The sequence below is a fragment of the Anabrus simplex genome, chromosome 1, assembly GCF_040414725.1.
Source record: "Anabrus simplex isolate iqAnaSimp1 chromosome 1, ASM4041472v1, whole genome shotgun sequence".
NCBI classification, from domain to species: Eukaryota; Metazoa; Arthropoda; class Insecta; order Orthoptera; family Tettigoniidae; genus Anabrus; species Anabrus simplex.
Window position 1 is genome coordinate 1,358,841,034 of NC_090265.1, and position 25,935 is coordinate 1,358,866,968.

General features: G+C 38.4%; 1 protein-coding gene across 8 annotated transcripts in view; it reads left to right on the forward strand.

The window, feature by feature from the left end:
* LOC136858342 (transcription factor SPT20 homolog) overlaps nt 1–25,935 on the forward strand; it is a 615,333-nt gene that overhangs the window by 262,578 nt on the left and 326,820 nt on the right. For all 8 annotated transcript variants that reach the window (XR_010858631.2, XM_067137808.2, XM_067137810.2 and 5 more), the window contains one exon: nt 7,830–8,101. Coding sequence is in view for 7 of the 8 variants with exons in the window: in XM_067137808.2 (XP_066993909.2) it covers nt 7,830–8,101 (272 nt within the window). In the remaining variant the exon portion in view is untranslated. The remainder of the gene's footprint in view (nt 1–7,829; nt 8,102–25,935) is intronic.

The window sequence follows — 25,935 nt, forward strand, 5'->3', positions numbered from 1 at the left end:
GTTGCATTATCATTTACACATATGTGAAAGATTGTTAATTTTATTTATCTCCATTGGATTGTTGATGCTGTTATGGTGACAGTAATGCAACTCTCAGTTCCGTTCTCAAATACCGGTAAATTTGACTAACATAAACAGTGATGGCTACCTAAATGACAATGGTCTCGGTTATTAATCTTTTACTGTACAAACTTCAAATACACCTCCAATCAGTATATCTTTTTAAATCCAAACCAGAAAGGAATTTAATCTCAATGAAAGTAAATCCGAAGTCGTTAATACAGATAGTCTTAGCCTGAGAACATGAATTCTAACATCATAGTTTTCTGAAAATATGATTTGCTGTTATTGCATTCGTAATATGCACGATGACCTCTCCACACATTATTTCTCTTTTAAACATATAAATAAATTTCATGGGCATATTTACAATACGTTAAACAAATCAATCCACAACTTGAGAGGAACAACAGAAAAGAACATTATGTACAACGCTGACAAACCTGAAATAAGAAAACTACAAATATACATTTGATGGTCCGCAGCTTAGCCTAAGGATCTAGATGAAAATCTTACTACACCTTTATTGTGCAAAATATATACTGTATTATATAAACATATACAGACAATAAACACACTTACAATGAAAGAAAACTGAGGTCTACCAAATAAAAAAAATTATGTGTTGATTGAATTAGAACACAGGTCTGCTCCAGCTCTTCTCCAGCTTATGATGATCCTACCCAGTAAATCACATACTCAAATTTTACTGTTAACGGTACCAAAGGAATAGATTGCACCTTTGTCTGATGATCATTTGTATTACCTCTTATACCTGGTTATTGCAACTCAAAATATTATACATTGGCCTGTTACCATGTGATCACGTTAGCAGATGACCTACATATTTCCATGTCACATCAATGATCTCGCAGCGAATAACCGACATGTCATACAATAAATCTAGATAGTTAAATACAATGGATACACATTACATGTTATAAATCTCATATTATGTTCCGTATTGAAATGTACTTAAAATCAAATAATAAGAGTATTAGATTAAAAATTCCACCTGTACAATACATAAGTGTTTTTTATTTAAATTTAAGATATAGTTCTTAAGATATTACATACAGGGACATGTTTCACCCATGTTGAGGGCATCATCAGCCTAAAAATCTCTAACCTAAAAGAAAGATAGATCAGGATCCTGATTGTTTTTATACTTAAGTAAGAGGTACAATTTGTATAGATTTTTGCGAATGTCTTGTTTTTTAAAATGTGGTAACAAGTGGTTAGTTAGAAGTTTAAAAATAAAACATAAAATTGCTGCGCTGAATTAAAATTTGGTAAAATATGGTGCCTTATTCTGGAGATGGCATAAGTTGCTTATAATAGCTTAATAAATTAGGAATAAAAAACACTCTTAGTGGTAGTAAGTTGTTCAAGTGCTTAGGAGCGAAGACAGGTTAGCTGGTAGATGAAATTGCTACCATGGCAACTATTTAACATTACAACAGTTAAAAGATAAATGAAATTCACACACTACATATTTTCTTCAACTCACATCACAAAATTAACATCACAACTGTCAAAGGGGTAAGTAATTTTCACACATATCTTTTTCTTTTTTCTCTCCTTCTTTAATATTATTCCTTAACATTTCATTCTCCTCTTATTTCAGACATAACACCTCAAGCTCTACACAACCTCATATAGTTTCCTTTTGATTTTTAATACAAGAAGCTACAACCACATCTACCAGCTAATTTTATTATAAATATAGCTACGTTTTCCGACGAATACCTGTCATCGCTCCTAAGCACTTGAACAACTTACTACCACTAAGAGTGACTTTTATTCCTAATTTATTAAGCTATTATAAGCTACTTTTGCCATCTCCAGAATAAGGCACTATATTTTACCAAATTTTATTTCAGCGCAGCAATTTTATCTACCAGCTAACCTGTCTTTGCTCCTAAGCACTTGAACAACTTACTACCACTAAGAGTGTTTTTTATTCCTAATTTATTAAGCTATTATAAGCTACTTATGCCATCTCCAGAACAAGGCACCATATTTTACCAAATTTTAATTCAGCGCACCAATTTTACTTTTTATTTTTAAACTTCTCACTAATCACTTGTTACCACATTTTAAAAAACAAGACATTCGCAAAAATCTATACAAATTGTACCTCTTACTTAAGTATAAAAACAATCAGGATCTTGATCTATCTTTCTTTTAGGTTAGAGATTTTTAGGCTGATGATGCCCTCAACATGGGTAAAACATGTCCCTGTATGTAATATCTTAAGAACTATATCTTAAATTTAAATAAAAAACACTTATGTATTGAACAGGTGGAATTTTAAATCTAATATTATTATTTGATTTTAATGGATACACAGTCGAAGATTCTATCTCGTTCGATCAGAAGGCACGTGAACTCAACATATTATTCTCACGGGACATATACACAGAATTGTCATCTATGTTAACCCAACTGTACTTTCAAAGACTCATTTTCAATACCATCATCACTGGCATTAAATCATTTTGAAGAATTATTCTCTGTGAAACAATCATAATATCAAAGATACATTAACAGAATACCCTGTATATCATCTCATTTCAGTGGCATATTATCAAAGATTTACTTTTATCTTCACGACATATGCAGTTGTAATCTGCCTATTCAAAATCATACTAACATGAATTACCGTAGCCTTCAGTACTTTCTCACGGTAGCATTATTCCCTTTTGATGATTTAATTCGACCATCCATTCATCTTAATCTTGAATCTGGAGAACGATACCTTTTTTTTTTTTTGTGTGTCGCACCAACACACATAAGTATTACGGCGACGATGGGACAGGAAAGGGCTAGGAGTGGGAAGGAAGTGTCCATGGCCTTAATTAAGGTACAACCCCAACATTTGCCTGGTGGGAAAATGGGAAACCACGGAAAACCATCCTCAGTGGGGTTCGTACCCAATATCTCCCGAATACTGGACACTGGCCGCACTTAAGAACATAAATTCTAAGACACTGTGTGTTACTAACCCTTCCCTTAGAAAGGTAAAGATGACCCTAGGGTTCTCTCAAGTTGTGCCTACCTATTGTAATAACATAATTTATCTAACATACATACATACATACATTATCATTATAGACTGTTATGCCTTTCAGCGTTCAGTCTGCAAACCTCTGAGAATTTACTAAACGTCACCACAATCCTCGATTTGCAACTAGTGTTGTGGCCTCATTTAGTTCTATGCTTCTTATCTTTAAATCGTTAGAAACCGAGTCTAACCATCATCGTCTTGGTCTCCCTCTACTTCTCTTACCCTACATAACAGAGTCCATTATTCTCCTAGGTAACCTATCCTCCTCCATTCGCCTCACATGACCCCACCACCGAAGCCTGTTTATGCGTACAGCTTCATCCATCGAGTTCATTCCTAAATTAGCCTTTATCTCCTCATTCCGAGTACCCTCCTGCCATTGTTCCCACCTGTTTGTACCAACAATCATTCTTGCTACTTTCATGTCTGTTACTTCTAACTTATGGATAAGATATCCTGAGTCCACCCAGCTTTCGCTCCCGTAAAGCAAAGTTGGTCTGAAAACAGACCAATGTAAAGATAGTTTCATCTGGGAGCTGACTTCCTTCTTACAGAATACTGCTGATCGCAACTGCGAGCTCACTGCATTAGCTTTACTACACCTTGATTCAATCTCACTTACTATATTACCATCCTGGGAGAACACACAACCTAAATACTTGAAATTTTCGACCTGTTCTAGCTTTGTATCACCAATCTGACATTCAATTCTGTTGAATTTCTTACCTACTGACATCAATTTAGTCTTCGAGAGGCTAATTTTCGTACCATACTCATTGCACCTATTTTCAAGTTCCAAGATATTAGACTGCAGGCTTTCGGCACTGTGTGCCATTAAGACCAAGTCGTCAGCATAGGCCAAACTGCTCACTACATTTCCACCTAACTGAATCCCTCCCTGCCATTTTATACCTTTCAGCAGATGATCCATGTAATCTACGAACAACAAAGGTGAAAGATTACAGCCTTGTCTAACTCCTGTAAGTACCCTGAACCAAGAACTCATTCTACCATCAATTCTCACTGAAGCCCAATTGTCAACATAAATGCCTTTGATTGATTTTAATAATCTACCTTTAATTCCATAGTCCCCCAGTATGGCGAACAACTTTTCCCTCGGTACCCTGTCATATGCTTTCTCTAGATCTACGAAACATAAACACAACTGCCTATTCCTCTCGTAGCATTTTTCAATTACCTGGCGCATACTGAAAATCTGATCCTGACTGCCTCTCTGTGATCTGAAACCAAACTGGTTTTCATCCAACTTCCTCTCAACGACTGATCGCACCCTCCCTTCCAGGATGCCAGTGAATACTTTGCCTGGTATACTAATCAATGAGATACCTCGATAGTTGTTGCAATCCTTTCCGTTCCCTTGCTTATAGATAGGTGCAATTACTGCTTTTGTCCAATCTGAAGGTACCTTACCAACACTCCACGCTAATTTTACTACTCTATGAAGGCATTTCATCCCTGCCTTCCCACTATACTTCACCATTTCAGGTCTAATTTCATCTATTCCTGCTGCCTTATGACAATGGAGTTTATTTACTATCCTTTCCACTTCCTCAAGCATAATTTCACCAACATCATTTTCCTCCTCCCCATGAGCTTGGCTGTTTGCAACACTACCATGATGATTTCCTTTTACATTGAGATGATGTTCAAAATATTCCCTCCACCTCTCCAGTGATTCCCTGGGATCTATTATGAGTTCACCTGAATTACTCAAAACACTGTTCATTTCCTTTTTCCCCTCCCTTCCTAAGATTCTTTATTACTGTCCAGAAAGGTTTCCCTGCTGCTTGACCTAGCCTTTCCAGGTTATTACCAAAATCTTCCCATGACTTCTTTTTGGATTCAACAACTATTTGTTTTGCTCTGTTTCTTTCATTTACGTACCAATCCCTGTCTGTCTCGGCCCTTGTTTGGAGCCATTTCTGATAAGCCTTCTTTTTACGTTTACAGGCTGCTCTCACTTCATCATTCCACCAAGATGTTCTCCTTTTCCCATCTTTACACACAGCTGTTCCTAGGCATTCCCTTGCTGTTTCTACTACAGCATCCCTGTATGCCACCCATTCAATTTCTATATCCTGAACCTGCTTACTGTCTACTGTTCGAAACTTCTCACTAATCATGTCCATGTACTTCTGTCTAATTTCCTCGTCCTGGAGATTTTCTACCCTTATTCGTTTGCAGACAGATTTCACTTTCTCTACCCTAGGCCTAGAGATACTTAGTTCACTACAGATCAGATAGTGGTCTGTATCATCAAAAAATCCGTGGAAAACTCGTACATTCCTAACAGATTTCCTGAATTCGAAGTCTGTTAAGATATAGTCTATTATGGATCTGGTACCCCTAGCCTCCCATGTGTAGCGGTGAATAGCCTTATGCTTGAAGAATGTATTCGTAACAGCTAAACCCATACTAGCACAGAAGTCCAGCAAACGCTTCCCATTCCCATTAGCCTCCATATCTTCCCTACATTTACCAATCACCCTTTTGTATCCTTCAGTTCTATTCCCAACTCTCTCATTGAAATTGCCCATTAGCACTATTCTATCCTTGCTGTTGACCCTGACCACGATGTCACTCAATGTTTCATAAAACTTGTCAAGTTCATCCTCATCAGCACCCTCACATGGTGAATACACGGACACAATTCTTGTCCTAATTCCTCCCACTGACAAATCTACCCACATCATTCGCTCATTTACGCGCCTAACAGAAACTATGTTGCGTGCAATGGTATTCCTGATAAAGAGCCCTACCCCAGACTCTGCCCTTCCCTTTCTAACACCCGTCAAGTACACTTTATAATCTCCTATCTCTTCCTCTTTATCTCCCCTTACCCGAATATCACTTACTTCTAGCACATCCAGATGCATCCTCTTTGCTGACTCAGCCAGTTCTACCTTCTTTCTTCCATAAGCCCCATTAATATTGATAGCTCCCCATCGAATTCCATTTTGTTCGCCAAGTTGTTTCCAAGGAGTCCCTCGCCTGTCAAATGGGAGTGGGACTCCATTACTCCCATAGGTCCGAGGCTTGCTTAAAGTGTTCTGAGCTCGGTAAATTCATGAAACAGGATGCTGCCCTACTTGCACATAGTCCAAGTGGGGATCTCTCCTCTAACGGGTTATGGACCACCGGTGAATTGTATAGTCCTAGCCGCCTGAGCACAAGGAGGGCCACGACTCAGAATATGTCCGAGATGCCCACTCCCATTCCATAGCAACTGGTATCCCGACTCTCAGGACCACTTACTAGGCCACTCAGCCATTGCCCATGGTTCACGAACTAGGACGTGACTACAGTAACCCACAAACATGAACCAGTTATCTAAGTTGAAAAGAAAACACACAATACTACGGAAAAGAGAAATGGACGTAAGAAAAGCCAGAGTATGCACTTAGCCTGATGTTGGCAGCTTCATCTTGACCCAAGTGGTTGGTCTGTCCCGAGTCCATCCTCCAGGCTCTGAGAGTTTTCCTCATTGTTTAGCTGGACTTCTAGTGATAATTTCCACTTTAGAATAATAAGACGTATCTTCCAATACTGTCAAGATTTCCTGTAACTTAAAAGAATATTATTTGGCTATTGCCACACATCATGTACACCACATACAACTATTATATTCCACACTCGCCTTGTCAAGCAGTAGTGAAATAAACTTCCAATACATGTTTGCCGATTTAACTGAATCTTACATCCCTTGAGATGCAGTCACAGCATTTCAACTTCAGTGGTCATTAGACTTTCCAATTCAACGCATAAAAACTGTCATGGCGAACTACGTCGTGCCGACGCCAACAATAAGGTAATCTACTGATCTGTGTCCTTAATTTTCCAAGCACCTTAGCACCTTCTACGTACAAGATTCACAGGCGATCTGAATGTTAGATACCTCTTGTAGAGTAGGTGGGCTTGATTAGATTTTATACATTTTGATTCATAAAATCCTTTCTTCTTCTTCTTCTTCTTCTTCTTCTTCTTCTTCTGAATAACTCATTTGGAGGGTACGATGAATCAACTTTGGTTACTTTTCATTGTGTTCGATTTCCTTTGCGTCCAAATTTCCACCATCCTTCGAGAGTGTCGTTCCTTCTCTTCATGAGTCCACTTTCTTCTAGTTGTTAGTTTCTTCCACTCCTAAAATGCTGCCTTTTGAACTGCTTCTCTAAAAAATGTTCTGTTTTTGATTGTATCTGTTTTAATTCCAGCATTTTTCATGGCTTTCTCAATTTCAGTGAACCATGAGGGTTTAGATTTTAACTATTCAGAAGGTTGAAGATACACTTGGTTTGTCTGTTGTCATCCATTCTGTTATTAAATCCTTTCTGTTATAATCCAAATAGACTTTCTCCAACATTTAAGTGTGACCTAAGTAGACATCACCAATTTATCCCATTTAAATTACAGAACATGCTAACAATTTTTTTTGACAGCCGACTGTTTATTATTCTTAGAACTATTTTCTTCCTTTCCCTGGCACAGCCTGGCCGTCCCACAGAACTTCTATCAATTTTGGGTCTCGACACACCACCATCTTAATTGACAAGTCATGATATTGTATTAAAGGATCTTGTTATGGGTTCTTTCTTGTAAGGTTGTTGGTAGTCTTCTATAATACAATACTAATGCTTCATATTCTATTCCATTCATACTACCGTTTGTTCCTGGTTTGCAGTGGCACAGCTAACCGGCCCCCCTCCCCTGATTGGTGTGCCACCTCCACACTTGGCTCAGCAACAGCATCAGCAGCAGTTAATTCAGCAGCAGCAACAGCAGCAGCAGCAACAACAGCAGCACCAGCAACAGCAACATCAGCAGCAATTACTGGCCCAACAGCAGCATATTCAACAGCAAGTACAGCTTCCTCCCCCTGGTTTACATATCCCCACTCACCAGGGGCCTCTGGTGCCACCTCAGTCTCAGCCCTCACAACAGCAGCACTTACAGGTATTAACAGATTCACTCTCTTTTATGCAGACTTTTCATACTGTTAGTATTAGGTAACCACTTTCTGATCGAATATCGGTTTATTTTTGGAGAGCTGAACAAATGGAACGGAAGTGTTACTAAACTGTAGGGTATGATGATGTTTACTACTTGTCCCGGTCACAAAAGCCAAACAATATTAGCTGAGAATGTTGACACTCTATGTAGCACTCGTACAGTGGAACCTTGATTCTCCATTCATGGAGGGACCACAGAACGTACTATCTATCTATCTAGGTATTCTGCCTTATGGCAGGTCTTGTCATGGGATGAACGTACAATGTGGGAAAACTGAAAATCCGAGAATGAACTAAAACCATCAACAGTAATGAAATACATACGTACTATCTATCTATCTAGGTATTCTGCCTTATGGCAGGTCTTGTCATGGGATGAACGTACAATGTGGGAAAACTGAAAATCCGAGAATGAACTAAAACCGTCAACAGTAATGAAATACATATAATTATAATCTTACAAAACTCCCAAACCAAATCAAACTCCATACCACTACAACCTAATGGTTGTTGGCCTACCAAGCGATCGCTAATCAGCCTGAGGGCCTATAGGTTATGAGGTGGCGCATGGTCAGTGCTAGAAACCTTTCGGCCATTATTATTGCCTCACTAGACCATGGTTGCAATTTCACTGTTAGAGAGCTCTTCAGTTGTAATCACATGGGCAGAGTGGACCTTGAACGAGCCCTCACATCCAGCTACAAAGAACTCACCAGGCCAGGAATTGAACTTGGTGCCTCCGGGCGAGAGGCAAGCAAGCCATCCCTAGAACATAGGGCCAGCTTCATAAACTCCTACCTACATAAATTACATGAATGAAAAATCTTTAAGCCCAGTTTTACTGGGGAAACTTCATCAATTTCCTGTGGAAACTTCTTTCAGGTCAGCAACTTTGATTATCCAAGCTCATAAAAAATTATGCTACTAAATAATGCCAATCCAAACAACAATCTATCACGAATAGTTTTTAATTCTCTAATCTAACAAAATAAAGCACATTCAATGCAAAAGCACCCAACATGGTGGAAATATACCTTTTTTTTTTTTTCACCTTCCCTTGTAATTTGGTCTTCGGTATACTGTTTGTAATAAGTTTCTGTAAGTCTTGTACCCCTTACAGGCCTACTTGACGTATAAATGTGCTGTAAATATTGCTTCTCAAAAGTTTTGGAATGCATTATATTCAATTCTACTCGTCACTAATCACAAGGAAATTAGAAAATGAAAGGAAACAACCCTCTCATGGAATGTAATTTAATTCTTGACCTTGAGCTCAGCTGGAAAGCACATTGAAATGCACAGGCCAGTAGAAGTGGGAAATGATACGAACTTTTTAATTGTTAGGCTGCATAATATAAAATGACTATGGTTTTTGTACGGACATTTTAACATAAAACCTTAAACACAAGATAAACAAAAATTCTTAGGGCCAAAACAGTAATAAGCTATCCGAAGATCTCCCATGGCTTTATATATGTAAGGTTTCAGAATCTATTCAGTCATGAGAACACAGTCATATATAATGCCTGATGGTGCCAGAAGATTGAGCGAGTCCATTATTGAAAACTGCAGCAACTGTGTAAGGTAACACATCAAAATTGTAAAAGTTCAGAGAACGTACGTTTTGAAAAGATTTTGTCCCCTTTGGGAAGTGAACCATGACCAACCATAGCAATAAGAACATCTCGAGTCGTGAGACGTGAGAAAGCTTCCAAGTCTATTGCAAACTTTCAAGGCTCAAAGTAACAGAACGCTAGGCTACGTTACTGGAAAATTCTGGCCAATTATACAACATGGTTTGGAAAAGAGGAGGGCAATCACACATCTAAAGACACCAAATAAAGGAAGCCGAAGAACAGGTAAAACACCCAAATATCCAAACCTCAGAACAAAAAACAAAGCAGAAATTAGACACATCACCAACTTACCTTGGTAGTAGAAACCATTCTCAAATGATAGCCCCCTTGGAATCTATGCTGCAAACACATCACATAGAGAAACTTGTAAGAGGGGTGGAAAATCAAAGTAAAACTTGGAAATTAGATCAGCATTCCTTAGCTTATATATACAATTAACCCGCGAGTGGTCGCTAGCTGAAATGTAATGTGAGTGGTCACGCGTGAGACTTTCTCTCACATTAAAACAAATATTGACACTTTTCACAGTAATGCTGAAATTTACTACTGGAATGAAATGCAAGTTCTGCCTTATATATTTTAGATAAAAATGAAATGATTAGCTGTTTATTAAAGACACAAATTACAGTAGAAGTCCGCTATAGCGAGTACGGTATATAACGAGAACTCCGTTATAGCGACAACATTTTTCTCTCTCTTCAAAATTCCTATATTAAACTGTGTATCGTCCTTCGGTTACAGCGAGAACCCTATCACTGGCGCATCCGTTATTACGAGCGATTAAGCGCACACGATTTTCTCTGTTACTGATATTTATGCACCCCAGCGATGATATTGCATGCGATCGATTACCTTCGGCACAGTTTCTTCGCTGTGTGCACTAGCGATTTCTCTCGTCGACATTCGAAGGCAATGTCGGAGTCGATTAGTGATATTCCATCGACAGTTGTTCCGTAAAGAAAATTCGAAATGAAAGAGAACATATTTCGTAATAAATGCGTAAATAATGGTTTTTAACTCGTTAAAATTAAGGCTGACTAAACGACCGCTTAATTTTGATGCTAAATACTGCAATTAAGTAAGAATGGGATACACCTTGAGGTATGGCAGAGTGCTTAATTGATTTCAGAGGTTAGTTTATATTTTGTCGCGTCTGATTAAATTACGGAAAGGCTATTATGAATATTTATAGCGGGAAAGGTATAATTTCTCTACTGGCGCTTGAAGTGTGTTTTCATCATACGTATTGTATGGTTAAGTTAGGATACGTGACGCTGTTTGAATGAGAAAACTGAAACGTTTGCAACAAAATGCTATCGATCATCTTCGGTACGGTATAGTTTTCTCACTTTGTGCATTTGCGAGCTCTCTCATTGACATTCAAAGGCGATGTTGGAGTTTATTAGTAATACCCATTGACTGCTGTTCTCTAAAGAAAATTTGAAATGATAAGAGGAAAACACGTTTTCGTAATAAATGCATAAATAACGTGTCCGATAGCAGTTGTTGACTCGTTAAAAATAAAGACTGAAGTAAACGATATCTTAATTTTAATGTTATATTCGGAAATTAAGTACGAATGTGATACACCTCAAGATATGGCAGATTACATCACTGATTTCAGAGGATATTTCATATCTTCTCGCGTCTAGTTACGGCTATTTACATGTAAATTTTTCGCAAGGAGGTTATTTCTCTACATGCGTTTCAAATATGTTTTCATGATAGGCTACATATACGGTTAGGTTAGGTGACGCTGTTTGAAGAAGAAAGCTGAGGTGTTTGCCACAGAAATCTCTGGAGTGATACCGTATTTCTCCGAATCCAAGACTTGTTTTTTCCCCTCAGAATCTCGTGCGAAAACTCAAGGGTTGTTGCATTCGTGGCCTAACAGTAAGTTAATGGATACCACTGGCAACTACTGCGGTAACCACGCTGTTGCTTTTCACACGTGCACAGAACTCGTTGACAATAAACGACCGCCTCTTTACTACACATCGCTAGCCGCGACAACCGGTTGTACAGAGCCTGTGTGTTTCTCAAATCTGCAGAATGGCATCAAAGCATGCGACCCTTCGAATTCTTAGAAAAGCCATGGCTATTTAGTGGCAGAGTCATAACGCGTCTATTGTACTTGACGCTTAGTAAAATAAAGCTTTATAGACAGCAGGAATATTTTCGTGATGGATAGTCGTATTGTAAAGATATGTGGAAAAGGTATTGCCGGCAAATTTTCAACGGGTTCTAGTCGATATTATGATGGCAATTTTAAGTTAATGTTTATTAAACACTCGGAAATGTAGACTAATAGTGCAGCCGCAAGAAAATACGGCATAGGCCTAACTAAAGCCAATATTTGGCGTTAGCGTGAAGACAAAGAGCTAAAAAAAATGTGTACTGTACAAAAACTGCATTCATTGGTCAGCAACAAGGATGCTTTAAAGAAGTAGAAGATGAAATTGTGAGGTATGTGCACGAAAAACGCAAGGGCGGAATTGCCATACCGTGGCGCAATAAACTCGTTCGTTGACTTTCAACGTTCGCGATTAGGCCAATACATCGCTAGCCGCTGAATTTGGCCGAACCCGGCAAGCGAGACATGCGTGTAGCGGCAGCCGGTTATATCTGACGCTGCGTATAAGTAACAGTTTTATAGACAGCAAGAATAATTTCCTGATGGATCGTTGTATTGTAGAGACGCATGGAATGGGTATTGCCGGAAAATATTCAACAAGTTCTCTGCCAATGCTGAGTTAATGGTCCTTAAACCCACGGAAATAAATAACTGTGCCGTCACCAAAAATAAAGAAATACGGTGTGACGACAGTCAGTGTTCGGCGTCTAAAAATAGTCTAAAATTCGTAGGCCTACTGTAAGACAAGGCATTAATATGATTTTACAAACTTCCTTTTCAGCCTGATTTAAATTTTTTAAAGGAAAAAGTGGGGTTCATCTTGGATTCGGAGATATACAGTACTATCTTTTTTTCAGAATGAAATTAAACATACACTTTCATGTACTGTCCGATTACGAAAAATAACAAATAAGTAAGCCGTAGTGTAGATATCATCTACGGAAACACATGTTGTGAACAAACTGATTGCCGTTTCATACCGATTTTAAAGTGCATGAAGGGTTTTCCGACTTTTCTACAAAAATCGGATATAACGATAATCCGTTATAACGAGTAAATTTTTCGCTGTTATGAATTTTCAAGGCGAACATCTTGGTGGAATGATGAAGTGAGAGCAGCCTGTAAACGTAAAAAGAAGGCTTATCAGAAATGGCTCCAAACAAGGGCCGAGGCAGACAGGGATTGGCACGTAGATGAAAGAAACAGAGCGAAACAAATAGTTGTTGAATCCAAAAAGAAATCATGGGAAGATTTTGGTAATAACCTGGAAAGGCTAGGTCAAGCGGCAGGGAAACCTTTCTGGACAGTAATAAAGAATCTTAGGAAGGGTGGGGAAAAAGGAAATGAACAGTGTTTTGAGTAATTCAGGTAATAGATCCCAGGGAATCACTGGAGAGGTGGAGGGAATATTTTGAACATCTTCTCAATGTAAAAGGAAATCATCATGGTGGTGTTGCAAGCAGCCAAGCTCATGGGGAGGAGGAAAATGATGTTGGTGAAATTATGCTTGAGGAAGTGGAAAGGATGGTAAATAAACTCCATTGTCATAAGGCAGCAGGAATAGATGAAATTAGACCTGAAATGGTGAAGTATAGTGGGAAGGCAGGGCTGAAATGGCTTCATAGAGTAGTAAAATTGGCGTGGAGTGTTGGCAAGGTACCTTCAGATTGGACAAAAGCAGTAATTGCACCTGTCTATAAGCAAGGGAACGGAAAGGATTGCAACAACTATCGAGGTATCTCATTGATTAGTATACCAGGCAAAGTATTCACTGGCATCTTGGAAGGGAGGGTGCGATGAGTCGTTGAGAGGAAGTTGGATGAAAACCAGTTTGGTTTCAGACCACAGAGAGGCTGTCAGGATCAGATTTTCAGTATGCGCCAGGTAATTGAAAAATGCTACGAGAGGAATAGGCAGTTGTGTTTATGTTTCATAGATCTAGAGAAAGCATGACAGGGTACCGAGGGAAAAGTTGTTCGCCATACTGGGGGACTATGGAATTAAAGGTAGATTATTAAAATCAATCAAAGGCATTTATGTTGACAATTGGGCTTCAGTGAGAATTGATGGTAGAATGAGTTCTTGGTTCTGGGTACTTACAGGAGTTAGACAAGGCTGTAATCTTTCACCTTTGTTGTTCGTAGTTTACATGGATCATCTGCTGAAAGGTATAAAATGGCAGGGAAGGATTCAGTTAGGTGGAAATGTAGTGAGCAGTTTGGCCTATGCTGGCGACTTGGTCTTAATGGCACACAGTGCCGAAAGCCTGCAGTCTAATATCTTGGAACTTGAAAATAGGTGCAATGAGTATGGTATGAAAATTAGCCTCTCGAAGACTAAATTGATGTCAGTAGGTAAGAAATTCAACAGAATTGAATGTCAGATTGGTGATACAAAGCTAGAACAGGTCGATAATTTCAAGGATTTAGGTTGTGTGTTTTCCCAGAATGGTAATATAGTAAGTGAGATTGAATCAAGGTGTAGTAAAGCTAATGCAGTGAGCTCGCAGTTACGATCAGCAGTATTCTGTAAGAAGGAAGTCTGCTCCCAGACGAAACTATCTTTACATTGGTCTGTTTTCAGACCAACTTTGCTTTACGGGAACGAAAGCTGGGTGGACTCAGGATATCTTATTCATAAGTTAGAAGTAACAGACATGAAGGTAGCAAGAGTGATTGTTGGTACAAACAGGTGGGAACAATGGCAGGAGGGTACTCGGAATGAGCGGTGGTGGGGTCATGTGAGGCGAATGGAGGAGGATGGGTTACCTAGGAGAATAATGGAATCTGCTATGGAGTTTAAGAGAAGTAGAGGGAGACCAAGACGACGATGGTTAGACTCGGTTTCTAACGATTTAAAGATAAGAGGTATAGAACTAAATGAGGGCACAACACTAGTTGAAAATCGAGGATTGTGGCGACGTTTAGTAAATTCACAGAGGCTTGCAGACTAAACGCTGAAAGGCATAACAGTCTATAATGATAATGTATGTATGTATGTATGTATGTATGTATGTATGTATGAATTTTCGCTATAACGGACTTCTACTGTACTTAAAATAACATATGCAATGTACATAAAAACAATTTCGTCCTTAAGTTGTAAAAAATCTCACGCATCACATGTTAGTACGTAATATTTGTAATATTGAAAATAAAGACTTTATGACAGTCGCAATACAAAAACAAGAATGAAGTACATTAGATCTTCTCTCAACATGTGAGTTACCTGGATTTTGTAACAGCGCTAATTCAACTAGCATTTTTCCTCAACTCCACATTTTTGAAGACATGTATGTATGTTGGGTAGTCAGCCCGAAGGCTGGTTTGATCCTCTGCAGTTCTACCAACAGCTGTCATAAATAGCCTAGGTGTCACTGAAGAGGCGTACTAGGGAAATGAGGAGTGAGGTAGTTTCCCGTTGCTTTCCTCACCGAGCCAGCCATTGCTATTACATATCAGTCTGCCAAGCCCACTGAAATGCGTGCACCAACTGACCCTATGAGCGATATTTTCACACCATTCATAACAGGGACTGGCTGCATAAGGAATGGTATTACTAGCATCACTCATACCTCAGTCACTTTCATATTGTCAAAGCCAAGGATGAGACTGAGACAGGTCAATGAAAGTAACAAATTTGATATAGCCCATACCAGAAGACCTAGTGCACTGTAAATACTACATCTCGTCAGCAAAGGCATTTTGAAGACATATTTATCAGTAACTGCAAATGGAGAATGTTCCGCGCATGACCTAAGTCGAATACTAATGTGTACAACAGGAGTAAATTTCCCGGTCCACTTCAACATGACACCGTCATTAGTTGCGCGATGAGAGAAACTCTCATGTAGCGCACGCGGACATATAGGAATCTTTCTTCTGACTAGGGAAGGGGGTGCTTACCCTTCAAATATGAATTGCCCTACTCACGACAGTTGAGGGAACAGTCACCTCCCTTTCATCACTGTGAAGGAATATCACAATAAAAAATAATGTGAGAGAAATTCTCATATAGCGACCACTTGCAGAATAAAAACAATCCTTAAATTATTTGAATCAGTTTAATTAATAATAGGAAATTAATCAGTACAACAGCCTCCGTGGCTCAGGCGGCAGCACGCCGGCCTCTCACCGCTGGGTTCCTTGGTTCAAATCCCGGTCACTCCATGTGAGATTTGTGCTGGTCAAAGCTGAGTCGGGACAGGTTTTTATCCGGGCACTCCAGTTTTCCCTGGCATCTTTCATTCCAGCAGCTCTCTCAATTATCATTTCATTTCATCTGTCAGTCATTAATCATTGCCCCAGAGGTGTGCGACAGGCCTCGGCAGCCGGCACAATTCCTGTCCCCGCCTTAAGATGGGGGCTTCATTCATTCCATTCCTGACCTGGTCAGTGACTGGAAAACAGGTTGTAGGTTTTCATTCAATCAGTACAATAAAGGTTAATGCTTAACATGTTTTAAGATGAGTGCAAATAAGAAAAACATTAATAATTTTGTCGACTTAATAAGGAATAAAATAGGGGTCCCTTACATTAATGATATGTTAATAATACTGATGAATGCATTATTCTTATTGTTTGTTTGTTGTTGTTGTTGGCCACATTCGACCACTTGTATTTCGTAATTTATAATCTTCATTTCCATATTGACGAATTGCACAATTAAAAATAGGAGAGGATTTCCACCAATCAGTACTTATTTATTGCATATATTAAGCTACAGGACCGGTTTCGACCTCATATACAAGGTCATCTTCAGCTGAACCATACATACATATTTATATAATGAAGCTTTGATTAAGATTGTGTTGTTAAAGGAATGCTATATGATGATGATGTACATTTAGTCACATACAAATGGGGCACGTCTTAGCGTGAACTGGCGTATATGTCATTCTGTACAATGTTGCAACTGTATGTCTAAAATATTATGTTGAAGGTCTTAAAATTAGTGTATAAAATATGTCTTTACTTAAACTAACTTATATATATATATATATATATGTACAAGATAAATACAATATATAAAAACACTTCATGCATATGAACATTCGTTCTCGCTTGTTGGTCAATACATCGACTAACTTCCGCATTTAAGTCTTGTTTACAGTTGTACACTTCAGCTGCTATTCTTGGAGTTTGTAAAATTGCATGGGTAAAAATTTTTGTCTTCCTGTGTGTATGTGGTATAAAACACTTTCAATAAAAAAAAATTTTAAAAAGTGCCAAATGTATGGATGAAATTCAACTAAAATATGTCCAGCTCTGCTGTGTGTGTTGCCCTTTTATTGGAATCAATTCATGTTGTCCTGTGGCGTCCGTAAATTTGGATGACATTGAGTTCAAAGTAGTGGCTCCTTTCCCATTTGTAGCTGTGCAATGATGTTATGTTTATTGTTGTTGGTGTAGCTGAGTTGTGTTTGACGTGCGAGCCTGTAATGTCATCCAAATTTACGGACGCCACAGGACAACATGAATTGGTTCCAATAAAAGGGCAACACACACAGCAGAGCTGAACATATTTTAGTTGAATTTCATCCATACATTTGGCACCTTTTTAAAAAATTGAAAGTGTTTTATCCCACATATACACAGGAAGACAAAATTTTTTACCCACGCAATTTTACAAACTCCAAGAATAGCAGCTGAAGTGTACAACTGTAAATAAGACTTAAATACGGAAGTTAGTCGATGTATTGACCAACAAGCAAGAACGAATGTTCATATGCATGAAGTGTTTTTATATATTGTATTTATCTTGTACATATATATATATATATAAGTTAGTTTAAGTAAAGACATATTTTATACACTAATTTTAAGACCTTCAACATAATATTTTAGACATACAGTTGCAACATTGTACAGAATGACATATACGCCAGTTCACGCTAAGACGTGCCCCATTTGTATGTGACTAAATGTACATCATCATCATATAGCATTCCTTTAACAACACAATCTTAATCAAAGCTTCATTATATAAATATGTATGTATGGTTCAGCTGAAGATGACCTTGTATATGAAGACGAAACCGGTTCTGTAGCTTAATATATGCAATAAATAAGTATTGATTGGTGGAAATCCTCTCCTATTTTTCATTGTGCACTTGTATTTCCTCGTTCACTTTCTCCTTGAAGATTACTGTACTGTTTGGTTCTTGTGATCTGCCCAGCAATTTCTCATTCATTCCGAAATTTCTTCTGAGATTGTTATAGCCCTTCTGTGTCAATTCTGCTGAAAATTTGTGAGTCTTAAAAAGGATGTTAATTTTATTATGTTCTCTGCATCTGCTATCTCGAGTCCAACTGCTTTGAGATCTTGCTGAATTTTGCGGATCCGTTGTCCTCCTGTCTTCTTTCCAAGATTTCTCATCAGTAGTTGTTGTAAAATCAGGTTTCCTGGCAGTTGCAAGATGTGAAAAGAAATGTAAGATTGTGCTAGTGATTGGGTCAGTTTTGTCGATAGGCAGCTTCATTAGCAAGGATTCTCCAGATTCCTTCAACCTGATGTTTTTTATTTATGCAAGTCCTGATAAGTCCTTCCTGTCAGTTTTGAGGAGCTGATCAGTTATTTTTTTGTTTTGAATTTGTAACAGGGTTTCACCAGCTTAGGTGGCTTCTGGGAGAGTTACAGTTTTATAGTGTCTTCATGTCTATTGACAAGCATTTCTTGTCATACATTGACGAGTTTAGAAATTGGGCTTTTTTTCCATTTTGTTTGTTCCGTTTCTTCATGTTTCTTTCTCATTTAAATTGTATATGGTGATTTCTTCAAGATACATCAAGTTGTAGAACTGTGGATTTCTCGAAGGATATTTGTAATCTTATTTTTAGGACGAGACTGGTGATCGCGGCATGAACATCTTCCAAGTCAAGAACTAAGAGAGCTAAATCATCTGCAAATCCCAGGCAGCTTGTTTTTATTGAGGGTTTTGGTCCAATTTTGATTTTAGGTGGGTTTTGCCAAAGTTTCATGATGTAATCAAGAGCCATATTGAAAACCAGTGGAGATAATCTGTCACCTTCGCTGAGGCCATTTCTTATTGTAAAAGCTTTTAACATTTCTTCCCTGAATTTTACCACGAAATTCATGTTGGTTAAAATTAGTTTGATGATTTTCATTAATTTGGGATGAAGATCATATGATCTGAGGAGTTTAAAAAGTGTTTGTCTATAAAAATATTCATATGCTTTTTTGAAATCTATGAATGACATAAAGAGCTGTTTATTTCTGCACTTGTAATATTCCATTATTAGTTTCAGGCTGAGAATTTGCCGCCGTTTTCTCATGATGCGTGTACGTACGTACGTACGTACGTACATACAGACAGACAGACAGACAGACAGAAATTACGGAAAATTAAAAAGTGCATTTCTTTGCTACTATGGACACGACTGATACAGAAATACCATCCTTTTTAAATTCTGAGCAATGTACAGACAAAACTCTTATTTTATATATATATAGATTGTATTATATATTAGCTATGCCTTTGCTGGCAGGATGTAGTGTTTACAGTGCACATGGGCTACAATAAATTTGTTACTTTCATTGACTTGTCTCAGTCTCATCCTTGGCTTTGACAATATGAAAGTGACCGAGGTATGAGCGATTCTAGTAATACCGTTCTGTATGCAGCCAGTTCCTGTTATGAATGGTGTGAAAATATCGCCCATAGGGTCAGTTGCTGCATGCATTTCAGTGGGCTTGGCAGACAGATATGTAATAACAACTTCTGGCTCAGTGAGGAAAGCAACAGGAAACTACCTCATTCCTCATTTCCCTAGTATGCCTCTTCAGTGACACCTAGGCTATCTATGACAGCTGTTGGTGGAGCTGTAGAGGTTCAAACCGGCCTTCGGGCTGTATACCCAACACACACATATACTAGCTGATGTACCCGTGCTTCGCTACGGAATTCTACATTGTATGCAGAATTCTAAGTTAGGTGGTGTACACGCTATGAGCAAGATTTTATTAAATTGCATAGCTCTTAACGTTACCCGTGATACGCGACGGGGAAGTCGCCAGACGTATTTTCTCATATGAAGAATGGGTTACAGAATATTCATTGTAATGGTAGGCCCGCTTGCCTATCATCAAAATCAGGTTGGGGAGTTTGCATTATAATGGCAGGCACTCACTCTCCACCTGCCTTTCTACATCCTCAGAAAGACTGTCTTAGTGGTTTTCCCAACTAAAATGAAAGTAGGATACTACAATGACGTCAGTAGGCATGGCGCGATTAAAGTAATGATTTCATATGAAATACTCATCAAATTAAAAACCACACATTTTCTCACTTTTAACGAACAGTACTACACTGCTGATGTAACAGTCCAAAGTTCCAGGGCTGGAATGACCAAGCCGCAGACAGCCGTGATCCGCAAACACTCTTCGTATTTTTTCGGGAGTGGGGTCGAATAGCGAAGAGTCGCAGGACAAAAACTATGTCCTTTTACTAATCTATTTCCTAGGAGTACCTCGTGAGTCGGAAAATCTCAATTCACTGCACTGGCGACAGAAAAATCCATCTGACATGGAGGCAAAGTTTTCCTCCAAGTCAGAGGAGAAACCCCCTCTTCACTGTTAATTTGGAATAAAATTACAGTAATGTAGAATTAGAAATTAAGAGGAAGAAGCTTTTCTTAAGAAACGGCTCCTTTCAGGGTTGAATTTTGGGTTATTTAGTGAATTGTGGTGGTAAAATTTGGAATAGGCCTAAATTGTAATTCTAGACCAGTTCATAATACTGCTGCTGCTACTACTACTATTACTACTGCTACTAAGTGAGCTTCTGCCTCAAGTGCGCACACTGCTCAATCAAAACAGCGTGTCAGAATAGGAATCGAATAGCTGGCTTACTATGATGAACCAGTGTGTTACGTACCAGCAGTATCAGAAAATGTATGAACCAAAGGAATGACATGCTATAGAAGAAAGTTTTCTAACTCCCCAGCTATTTCCCGCCAGTATTCAGTCGGGTACGCTGCAGTAATCTCATCTATTGGAGTTGAATGGCAGCGTAAGGGACAAAGAACATCACAACAAACAATGGTCAATGTAATGTTATTGTTGATCAGTGTTATGCGCTTTCGATATTGTAGGCCTTCACATTTAGGTTTCTTCCGACCCTGAAATATCAGTTATATCATAGCCGGTACGGTAAAACTAAATAACTATCAAAGGGTAAGAAGGATCCACCTATTCAGTATTATGTTTAAAAAATTATACATAATAGTATTGAATAAGTGGACCCTTCCTACTCTTTGATAGTGATCAATTGTCAATACGGACCATAATGAAATTAATGAAACTGAATAAAACATGAATGATTGGAAATTGTATTCTCTATAACTTTTGTTATGTAGTTCTTTTCGATAGGACCAATGACATTGGTACTTAAAAAATTAAATTTTAGGCACCTAAACTACAATTTCAACCAGGGTGAATAAAATTGTTTATAGCTCAGGCTGCTGTTTCTTATTCGCCGACTCTATATACCGATTTTCATTGAATTCTGTTAACCCATTTTCTCGTGGCTCGGTGTTGATATGGACTTAGCAACAGTGAAGATCTCTTCAGAAGAGGAAATATAGGTGGTTACAATCTTGCTGGGGTGATCAGTGATGAACGTTATGGGATTGCAGCTTACATCAGATCCCAGTTAACTGATTTTAAAGTTGTTTATGAAGACAGCTCAACAGATATCTTTGTCCTGGCAGTGGAAATCTCAGGTATTACTGTAGTGAATGTCTATAAACCACCAGGAGTCCGTTGGTCCAGCCGTTCATTAAAAGTTTTGATCACCCTGTTTTGTAAGTCTAAGATTTCAATAGTCACAGCCCATCATGGGGATACAAATTCGAAGATGACAATGGGTCCAACCTAAATAACTGGACTGAAGCAAACTCCCTACAACTCGTCCACAATACTAAACATCCTGATGCATTTCATTCTGGCAGATGGCAAAAGGATTATTCTCCTGACCTGTGCATAGTGTCACAGTCAACTCTTGAGAATCAACACATGGTACAACGAAAGGTCATCAGTTCCTTTCCTCACAGTCAACACAGACCAGCGATTTAAAGAAGTAATCAAGGCTAACTTGAAGAGATGTAACATTGATGTTGATAACTGGGAGAACTTGGCCCTTGACTGTTCATCCTGGAGATCACTAGTCCATTACGGCACACTGTCGTTTGAAGAAAACCACCAACGTTCAGCAAATGACAAGAGGCAACGTAGGAAAGAAAAAGAAGTGCTGAGGAGACATAGAAATAACATGACTGCTCCACCTGGGACTACCTGTCATCACTGTGGCAAATTGTATAACTCCCGCATTGGACTGTATAGTCACCTCCGAACACATAGATGAAGAGGCATCCTGCCTGGAAGACAAACCTACTCGATTAGGAGGGTATGCTATCATCATCATCATCATCATCATCATTATTTACCATGGCATTGAGATTTCTCTTGTGTCTTCAGTACCACAACCTCGTTGAAATTTTCGACTAGCAAAGTGGGATAAATTTGCAAAAGGGCTTGATAACACTGTACAGTGGATACCACCAGTCCCTGAAAATTACAGTAGATTAGTCAACGCCATAAAAGCTAATGCTAGGAAGTTCATTCCCCGGAGGGGGATATCGTAAGACGTATACACCAGGATGGTCAGAAGAATGTAATCAGCTCTACACCAAATATCAGAACTCTCCTAATAAAACGACAGTTGATGAGTTGCTAAGGGCTTTAAATAAATCTAGGAGAGAGACGTGGCACAGAACTACAGCAGAGATGGACTTTACACACTCTATTTAAATCTAAGAATTTCATTTTTGTCCGTATTGAACTGAGAATGGAAGATAGGAAACTTAAAAGGGTCCACCTTTTCAATACAAAAATGTTATAGTTTATTTACAACATATATTTACACTTGGAACTAGTTTCGACGCTGTTTGGCGTCATCTTCAGCCAAAATGTGGGAAATAGGCTAGCATGTAGACATTTATATTACACAAGGCGTTATATTAAACAATACATATCTTACAGGGAGATAAAAACAGGGACGAATATAGAAACAAATGAATCGTTGAGAAAGCAAAAGTTATACATATTTAAATAACCTAACCCAATTTTTTACACAAGGTGTTACATTAAACATTACACATCTTACGAGGAGATAAAAACAGGGACGAATATAGAAACAAATGAATCGTTGAGAAAGTAAAAGTTATACATATTAAAAATAACCTTAACCACACATCTTGCAGTGCGAAAATATTTGCCTTGAATGTTTCCTGAATACAAAACGCACGCGTACACACTTCTGAAGAGCCAGCAGGCAGGAAAAAGTAAGGTGAAACCTTAAGAGTTCTTCTGAGAAGAGTTCATCATTTTCTTTATGTTCGGACTAACTAATGAAGTCTCCCTTGAGTTCCTGATAAACATACACAACAGGAAAATCTCCTTCACTCTCAACAATAGCTATAAAGACCAACGGTAAATTGTATTTTAAATACTGTGCAGAGACGTGAAAGCATGATCTTGAACATGATATAACTTCTTCATTTAACCATCTTTGAAAGTCTCTCTCTATATTACGTAGCTTCATTAACACCACCCTTCTGTAGATGCACAAAATAATCTTGTAAACTTCACAGGTCCGGTATTCAGCTCGACAAGAATATAAAATTGGTATTAAGGAATACGTTTTCTGAGAGTTTGGAGGTTGACTGTGCCAGTATTTGTGGTGTATTGTTGCAGCGTTACGTGTAGGGTGGCGGCAGGTTTCTATGATGTTTATTGCGGGACATAAGGCGGTAAAGCTATGGCGCGAGATGAAGAGGAACGGGGCGTGTTGGATAGTTTAGGTCTGGGGAGCGGCCATTGTTGGATTAGGAGGGGAGTGGGAAGAAGCGGTAGGGGAGGAGGAGTGGAAGGAGGGGAAATATGGAGGGTGATGTGGTGAAAGTGTGTGGCGTGACAAAGTATTATGCATAATGTGAAAGACAGATCTGTTTTTCGGGATATTCATGTTTTTGAAAAATTCAATGAGAAAGTCGAATAGGATCTTTGGTTTCTCTGAGATATCATTTAAGTTTAGGTTGGGATTGGAATATTGGTCTAAATGAATATAGAGGTTTTCAGTGACATCTAGGAAAGAACCTTTGTTTAGAATATCTAATACCTCAAGATCTTGATTTATTTCAGTAAAGTTGTGCTTAAATTCTTTTATATGTAGGCCGACCGCGGAAAAACGGTTGTGTTTTATGGCATTGACATGTTCTGCATATCTGATTTTAAAGCTGCGTCCTGTTTGCCCTAGGTAAGAACTTTTGCAGTCTTGGCAAGAAAACCTATATACACCTGATTTAGAAAAAGGACTACTTTTATTTATTGATGAAGAGTTGTGTAGGATCTCTGTGCTGCTATTGTTAGTACGAAAGGCTATTTTAACGTTGTGTTTTTTAAGAACGTTAGTGACGTTGTAAATTTCTTTATTGAAGGTGAATGTGGAAAACGTGGCAGTGCTAGTATTGTCTTTTATTAGGGTGGTTTTTGAGCGGTGTCTGAATTTATTGATTATTCTTTCAATAAAGGATTCATTATATCCATTAAATTTTGCTATAGAGCGAATGCTGTTCAATTCTTTATTTAAGTTTTTTCTTGACATCGGAATTTTGAATGCTCGGTCTACTAAGCTATTATATGTAGCCGCTTTGTGTGTTTGGGGGTGTAGTGAGCCATTTCTTATAGTAGTGGCCGTTTGAGTGGGCTTTCTATAGATACTATATGTGAACGAAGAGGGGTGCCTATTGATTGTTAGGTCTAGGAAGTTGATGGAGTTGTTTATCTCTGATTCTAAGGTAAATTTAATGTCATGATCAACGTTATTAAGGTTTTTGAGGGTGGATGGCGCTTCTGGAGCGTTCATCTAGGATTACAAATGTGTCATCTACGTACCTAGCCCAGAATTGGATATTAGCAAATTTGATGTTATTGTCGATGGCGGTGTGCTCTAGGAAATCAAGGTAGATCTCTGCTAAAATTCCTGAGGCTGGTGAACCCATAGCCAAACCATCTTGTTTGTAAATGATCTTATCGAATGTGAAATAGTTATTGTTAATTAGTAATCTTAATATGGTCATAAAGTCTTGAACTTCTAGTTTACTTAGTTGATTGTTAGCAAGTAAGTTCTTTTCGATGATCGGGAATAATGAGTTGGTTTTTATACTGGGATACATGTTGACTATATCAAAGGAGTGCATTGAATGATATGGTTGAAGCTTGAAAGTGTTTAGTTTGTTCACTAATTCTACAGTGTTCCTGATGGATTTATTTGATGAGAATTTATAATGTTTATTAAGGAATTGTTGGATAAATTGAGATAATTTATATAAGGGGCTTGGTCTGTAGTTTATTATGGGTCGAATAGGGACACCGGTTTTGTGGATTTTGGGTAGTGCTTTAGCTGTTGGTAGGCCTGGGTTCATAGAAATTAACTTTTGTTTTTCTTGCTCAGTGAGGAGAAAAGATGTGCTCTTTAGAATTTGTTTCAATTGCCTTTGAATTGATTGTGTTGGGTCCTTCTTAACTATCGAAAAGGAGTCATTATCTAAGAATGAATCTATCCAACACGCCCTGTTCCTCTTCATCTCGCGCCATAGCTTTACCGCCTTATGTCCCGCAATAAACATCATAGAAACCTGCCGCCACCCTACACGTAACGCTGCAACAATACACCACAAATACTGGCACAGTCAACCTCCAAACTCTCAGAAAACGTATTCCTTAATACCAATTTTATATTCTTGTCGAGCTGAATACCGGACCTGTGAAGTTTACAAGATTATTTTGTGCATCTACAGAAGGGTGGTGTTAATGAAGCTACGTAATATAGAGAGAGACTTTCAAAGATGGTTAAATGAAGAAGTTATATCATGTTCAAGATCATGCTTTCACGTCTCTGCACAGTATTTAAAATACAATTTACCG